This window comes from Sphaeroforma arctica (genome assembly GCF_001186125.1).
Source record: "Sphaeroforma arctica JP610 unplaced genomic scaffold supercont1.908, whole genome shotgun sequence".
Classification (NCBI taxonomy): Eukaryota; class Ichthyosporea; order Ichthyophonida; genus Sphaeroforma; species Sphaeroforma arctica.
In genome coordinates this window covers 24190-32209 of record NW_014039650.1, presented here as the reverse complement: position 1 = coordinate 32209, position 8020 = coordinate 24190, and the positions used below count along the sequence as shown (strand labels likewise).

At 37.3% G+C, this 8020-nt stretch overlaps 1 protein-coding gene across 1 annotated transcript; it reads right to left on the bottom strand.

Moving 5' to 3' along the window:
* Positions 1–1413: 1413 nt before the first annotated feature.
* Positions 1414–2961, bottom strand: SARC_09206 (hypothetical protein). The gene has a single exon (XM_014296791.1). It carries the CDS (start codon positions 2739–2741, stop codon positions 1533–1535), a length of 1209 nt encoding a protein of 402 aa, XP_014152266.1. The 5' UTR covers positions 2742–2961; the 3' UTR covers positions 1414–1532.
* Positions 2962–8020: the final 5059 nt, after the last annotated feature.

The following is an 8020-nucleotide window of genomic DNA, read 5'->3' as shown; positions in this document are numbered from 1 at the left end:
ATATAGTATATACTATACTATATATATATATATATATATATATATATATATATATATATATATATATATATATATATATATATATATATATATATATATATATATTTGTATATATATATATGTTTAAACACGTGTGTTTGTGTAATAGAACGGACATATGAGGGTGTGATAGTACTACAAACTAAATCCAAGCGAAGTGTATGTTCACCGTTAGAGTCCGCGTACACGTGCATGTCATAGTCGTGTCACGTACTTTCAGAATGTGGCGACTTCGATTTCCTTGACCGTGAACGACCCATAGTGAAGGTTATGGGTCTTCTGATGGCACTTGCTGTGCTTTTATTTCAAATTGCGGTCACTTTTGAGTATATCACTGATCAACTCACTAGTATCCTAAGGCTTAAGCTTTGGCGCATATGTGCTTCAAGCAACTCGGTCGTTGGAAAGATATATTTTTAAATATATTCATTTTTACATTAAAACTTGACCGATCGAGATCACTGACTATGAAGTCTATGATTGATGGGAGATTGGGAGCCTGGGTCCCCAGGGACTTTGGGAGACGAGCTGAATCAAAATCCTCCACTTTTCCATCGCAGTTCGGAACTACTTAGTATTCTTAGACTGTACTTTACATAAATACCTTATACTCGTTTTCGACTCGTCCACAGTAAATTTCATGCTCTTTGCTGACTTCATATGATAAATCGAGTACAACGTTGTTCCAGCTGGATCAACGAATAGTTGATATCTCCGTGTATTTTGTTAGCGTAGCAGCAGCGAAAAGATTTATATTGTTGCATAATGTTGCTACTCTGTTGAATAGTGGACGCATAGCCGCGACTTCTTCAACATGTTCGAGTACTTTGCCGACATAAATACAACCATCTGAAACCGGCTTAAAGTTACTTGATTATATATCATTCACTTGCTGTCTGCACACAAGATTGACAATTAATGTGTATACATCCGTTCAGAAAGGCAGGTGAGCATCGTACTTTGTGTTGATTTGGGTCACCAATATGTTCATTCTGATGGCTCCCCAATTCAAGAGAAGTACTAAATAAGCATAAAAAGATAGCAACTGTTTCATCTTGACTTGATGAATGCGGAACAATTGATTTTGATGAATATGGAAGAATTTGTACATTGGTGTACACTGATATTTACATATAATATGACATTTTTTCTTTGTGAATTTTACATTTATTGTGAAGTTATATCATGTGTTGTTGTTGTACGTGACAATTTTACACCTGCCAATTTACATGAAATATATTGTGCAATTGCATTTGGACAGTAATTCTACTTTTGTGTGTGTATACGAATAGATAAGAAAGATTGTGCATGTGCGTGTCTCCCTCAAACTCATCTTCGTACATAAGAAATAGGCTGTCGAGTTGTTTAGAATATCTTTATTTTTCAAACATATAATTAAGACTAACATTACATGAACTTGTACAGTCATCATAACAGTCCTTGATTACCACTCAACTAATCTCTTCAATAAACCTCGACAAGTTTATCAAGCTTCAGCCGTTTTTAGCTACCGTCTGGATACCAGCCTTGCTTTCAAATAGGAACTCTAACAACGTCATCCTATTCTTACCTTCTAAATCATCCACTTTTGTTGTTCCCTCGCACAGAAACTCAGTCACAGTCAAACCGACTTCCAATCTGCAGTCATCATCGCTCTGTTTTAATTTGGATGATAAAGTCGTATCCGCAGAGGAAGCCTTGCTCAGCTCATCATTTATTTCGATATCACCCCACATTCTCATTACACTCTCCATGTCCGATTCAACCACGCTAGAATCATCCACGACAGAAGATGTTTTCAAGATGGATTTTGGAATGGAGCTTTTAGGCGGAGGTTCTTTTTTACTTGTGGTGACAATGTGAACAAACGGTTCAAACTCAGTCGTCTCGGCTTGTTTGATTCTTAAGGCCAGCGACATTGAATTGTTGCATGGATATCGCATTTTTGAAGTATATGTCCGCGGTTCCGCCACCGGTTCGAGAATTTTCGAACTTGGTAGCGAATAGTTGGTCCCTGAGCCTTTCATACTACTGCCAACAGTTACCATTTCTGTCTTTTTAAATACTCGCGTTCCATGCACAGGACATCTCCTTGCATTCAGGTCAGATTGCATTCTCTTTACATGAGATCGCGATGGGCTATTGTGCGAGTTACATGTTGCTGTGTTGATTGATCGCAACAATGTATGTTGTTGTTGATTTCTTGACGAGTATGTTGGAGGTTTTATATCATTGCGGTTAGATCTTCGCCTAGGTCGTCTCTGCACACCGCTGAATTCGTTTACTCCGTTGAAGAATTGATCCTCAGATACCGAACGATATGCCGTTGACTTGCTAGGATGAGTGTTTACCGTTTGTAATGGAGCGTTCAGGGTATTCCGAGAGTTTCTCACTGGGATTTGTGTTTCCGAGTTTCGCCGAGCACCTGCCATATTCTGAGCATCGCTATTTGTAGTTATGCGCATCATATGTGCCGGCCGTCCTGACTTCGAAGCCGGGCCATTGCTCGGCACATAGCTGCTAGAACGTCTTTTGATATGGCTTGCCTGTAGTGAAGACTTCTTGTCTTGTTCACTGGGCGGGCGCGGACGGGCACATGGTGGTGAAGGTCGCGGTGAAGGCCTGGATGATATAGACGTTGTCACAATAGTACCTACTAGGGCATTCTCCCCGGACACCATGGCGCTGGTCGTGGAACACATTATTTACCGAGTATTATGGTATTGTGAGGATTAGTATTCCGTTCTGAAGACCTGGACATCAATAGCAACAGACATATAACGTACTTTGAATGAGTTGTGGTATTTGTAGGTAAATGCAATGGACTTCTTATCGTGGATACAGAAACAGTGAAACACTGGAAACTAGAGAAACCTGTATTTACTATTGAAATATGTGTATAAATTTGCCTTTGCAGACCTGCTACAAATATAGTAAAATATTGGGGGGGTTTTATTTAAAAGGGTGCTATTGTTTTTCCTAAAAACATTATGGACATATATTGTGTTTTTTTTGGTTTTTTATAACTTTATTAATTATTTATGAATGTAAATATTTTATAATAGAATGTCTTTATACGGCACTGGTGACAATAAAACTATTAACCACCTCAGGCCCAGTTTCTTACTAATCTCATACTTCTACTTTTTCGAGTTTACTTTGCTTTTAAGATGTAATTGGCGTGATTTTAGCCCATTTATTGCAATTGTTGTATTAATTCTTTGTCGGCCTCAAAGGAGAGGTCGATGTATATTAGACACGAATAGGGATAATAATTTTTTTCTCACGAATGGTGTCAACTGTAAAACCATGGGCGAATCCGAAGCAATAGCTAAGACAGAGGACGCCTATATACATGTGTCTAACTGTTAACATATGTCAAGCCCTTAAGACCGACAAGGACCTAACATAAGTGCAACAAATGGGTTATATCCGCGCTACAATGTCTAACATTTAAGTCGAGCGCTTTCAGCCGACAGATAACAAACAAACCGGCAGTAAACAAACACATCTCACAAGTGCTTAAAATCACGTTAAATACATTTTAAAATACACTATATTTAAGCAAATAACTCGAAAAAGTTCAAGTATGAGACTGGTAGGACACTGGGCCTGAGGTGGTTAAAAATTTTATTGTCACCAGTGCCGTATAAAGACATTCTAATAAATAAATACTGTTTTTACTTTTTTTGGTGAGAAAGATAATTTATTTACTCTTTTATATTATTTTTCAGAAGGCATATGATGTTTTTTTTAGTATTCCTTCTAGAATTGCTCGAGTACTGTATGTATTATGTACTATTTACATATTTAGCCATCTAAAAAAACAAAGGCTATGGTTTAGTATTTACGTATTTATGTATATAAATTTAAAACTTGTATTGTTTTTTTTTATACAAAACAAAACAAAATATGCAGGCAAGCAGGGCTGCTGGCTGCTGGCAGGGCGCCAGACTCTTGACTCTCCGAGTCTAAGCCTCTACATAAGGGAGCAGGGCCTCAAGGCTCAAGAGTCGCTACATAGTCAGTATTAGTCACTCAGACTATCAGACCTCACAAAGAATCTCAGGAGTCAGGAGTTCACAGGACTTCCTGGGTTGGTATGTAAGGGGCGCCGACATTTGCCGAAACAGAAACGTCATGTACGATGTGTCGGCACGACATTTTTTCAGCCATGTCGTCGCCGTCAACGACAATACTTTTCGTCTGTACTAATTTTAGCCCTGAGCTGGTATTAGTAAAAAATATGTAGTAAAATATTTGATGTGTTAAATTAAAGAACCATGTAGTAAAGTATTGGTGTTGTAAAGAGGTTGAAAACATGTTTCAAACATATACAGGTTCTATACATGTTGTATACATACCTATATAGACTATCTGGTACAGTCTAGAGTACTTAACGTACTGTATCGGTTACTAAGTCAGTACTGACTGACTCACTATGACACTAATAAAAGTACTGTCGGTTAGAGTTCACTTGACACTTGACCCTATGTGATTTAGTTTTACTATGTCTGCCTTTTGTATTTTAATATATGTCTTCTTGTGTTCCGTATATTAATTGAACACTCGTTGAACACCATCGGCTATAATAAATACTTATTCCATACTAATAGTCTAATAGCCGCCTTATAGGTGCTGAATTCTAAGTCGATTCAGTTTGCACTTTGCACTTTGCAGTCTGCATGGGTTAATAAGGGTTGAGAGTTTCACCGCCAAAAAACAAAAACAAATATCGAGAAGCCGAAATATTGGTCACTACCAATAGTTTACGAAATGTAGTAAATTATTCGATGTATTAATTTTTATACCGAACAAAGTAGCAAACATGTAAAGGAAAACAACATTGTAGTTTACCAACCAAAACATTTTGCCGACATATGGTCCTTCATACAAAAATTTCTCAGCCAATGAGACCTCAGTTAAGAGTTCTGAACCTATGAGTTTCGTATATATTTAAATACAGTCGTCAGTCCCTTGAGAGAAACTCCAATGCGGGAACCAATGTCGGCGACATGTCGGGCCGTCAATCGACACTTGATGTATAATCAGACGATATGTACGACGTGTCGTGTAACATTCTAGTTGGGGTTGGCATCATTGTCCGATGCCAACCCTGAGGACTTCAGGAGTCCTACAAGGTTACAACTCTACACTCTCTCCTCCTCTCTCTCTCTCTACTATGTAGCAGTAAATAAATACAAAGTGACTCTACAGTCTACACTCTACAGTTCTAGACTACAGGCTGACTTGGTAAACGATATGACATTTTGCATTTCCGCCATGTTTCCGCTGTAGTTAACCTTTCTGACACAGGGCGACATTGACGGAAACAGGGTGTCGGTAAAATCTGTCGCCTGAAACGACTAGACCTTGAATATGCACCAATGCAAAGTCTTCATTTATTTCTCAGGTACTGGTCTGAACAAAAGCCATAGCGGAAACAGGAAACTATGTAGAGGTTAACGACACGACAGTATCCGACAGTATCCGACAGTTGTTTACCTGTTGAACATGGCAACGCTGTCACCACCTCCTACCAAGCCATAGTGCCAGATTTTGTACAGTGAACACTGAACACTAAACAGTCTATAGAGTACAAGCCACAGAGTCCTACAGAGTACATACTGACTACATAGTAGTATAGAACATATGTATGTACTTATAGACCGAGAGTTTTGCAGGCTAGAGTCTAGACTTTTAGACTATGGTGAGACGTGACGGTGAGTACTCACTACTCAGCGCAGAGGAGTGCAAAACTGCAGAGTGCAGACTGCAGACTGCAGACTGCAGAGTTGCAGACGCCGGAGTCAGACTGCAGATTCTCCAAGACTCTACCAAAAGTGAAAAGTAGTGCAACGCTGCAGAAGTCAGCGCCGTGTGCTTACTGCACACTCTTGTGACTTGACCCCCCAGTGAGTGCACTCACTGCAGTCTGCAGTTCTGCCCTGTGCACAACAAAATCAGCTATTTCAGAGTAAAACATTCAGTGATATGATTTTTGAATTCGTGGTATGTATTGGTTTTTTTTTGTAAAACAGAAAGCAATACAAAAATATATATGTATCAAGTACAAGTAAATAAATAAATAAATATTGTCCACATAATGAATTATATATTTCAAAACAATATTGCTATTTTAGGATAATTCTACAAAAGATAAGCAAGTAAATACTTCTGCTACTATTGACAATTGTATTCTACAGTCGAGAGTCGAGACATACCCAAAAAAGAGCGTTGTAGCAAATATCACAGTTAGTATTGGTTCTGGGAAAAAGACAAAAAGTATGAGAAGAATATGAAGACTAAATATAAAATATCAACAATCGGTTTATCGGACTATCGCTCAGCGCTGATAAATTTATCATCGTTGAGAATGTAAGAGTGGGAATGGGAGTCGATACAATACTCATTAATATTTACTCTGTTGACTGTTGTCTGTTGAGCAGATTAAGCAGAAAATTATAAATTTGACCAGAAACCTTGGTACCTTTCCTTTCAAAGCACGGTGCCCTGGGGCCTGGGCCGTGGGCGGGGGCCGGGCCGTCGGGGTCTGCCGTCTGGAGACTAATAGTCTGGCCCCTCTGGTCCCCTCCCCTAAATCACTATATGCACGCATGTATGTTTGTATGCAGGTATATATGTATAAATGTATGCATGTATGCATGCATGTATGCATGCATGTATGCATGCATGTATGCATGCATGTATGCATGCATGTATGCATGCATGTATGCATGCATGTATGCATGCATGTATGCATGCATGTATGCATGTATGCATGTATGTATGCATGTATGTATGCATACACGCATGAAAGTAAAAACGCATGTATGCATGTATGTATGTATAACGTATGTATGTATTCATGTATGCATGTTGTATGTATGTATGCATGCAGGTATGTATGGATAAACTCATGTATGTGTGTATGTATTTATGTATGCGTGTATGCATGTATGTTGTATGTATGCACTCATGTTTGCATGTATGTATGCATTTATGTATGTATGTATGTATGTATGCATTTATGTATGTATGTATGGATGTATGTATACATGCATGTATGTATGCATGTATGTGTGTATATATGCATGCAGGTATGTATGTATGTATGCAGGTATGTATGTATGTATGCAGGTATGTATGTATGTATGCATGCATTCAAGTATGTATGTATGCATATATGTACGTATGTATGCATGCATGCTTGTATGAATGTAGGCATGTATGTATGTATGTATTCATACAAATATATATGCATACATATATGTATGTATTCATGTATGCATGCGTATATCTATGTATGTATATTTGTATATATGCATGTATGTATGTATGCATGTATGTATGTATGCATGCGTGTATGTGTGTATGCATGCATGCATGCATGTATGTATGTATGCATGCATGTATGTTTGTATGCATGCATGTATATATGTATGTATGTATGCACGCGTGTATGTTTGTATGTATATATGTATGTATGTATGTATGCATGTATGTAAATGCTTGTGTGTATATATGTATGCGTATGCATGCATGTATGTATGCATATATGTATGCATGAATGTATGTATGTAAGTATGTATGCATAGAAGGATGCATGTATGTATGCATACATATATGTAAGTGTATGTATGCATGCATGTATGTTTGTATGCATCTATGTATGCATGAATGTATGCATGCATACATTTATATATGTAGGTATATATGAAGGCATGTGTGTATGTATGTAGTTATGTATTAATATATGTATGTATATATATATATATATAATGTATATATTTATATACATACATTCATATATATATATATATATATATATATATATATTAGTATATATATACATATGTATGTATGTATGTATGTATGTACTTATATATGTATGTATGTATATATGTATGTATAAATGGATGGAAGTATGTATGCATGTATGTATGTACAAATACACACACACACATATATATTCTATACA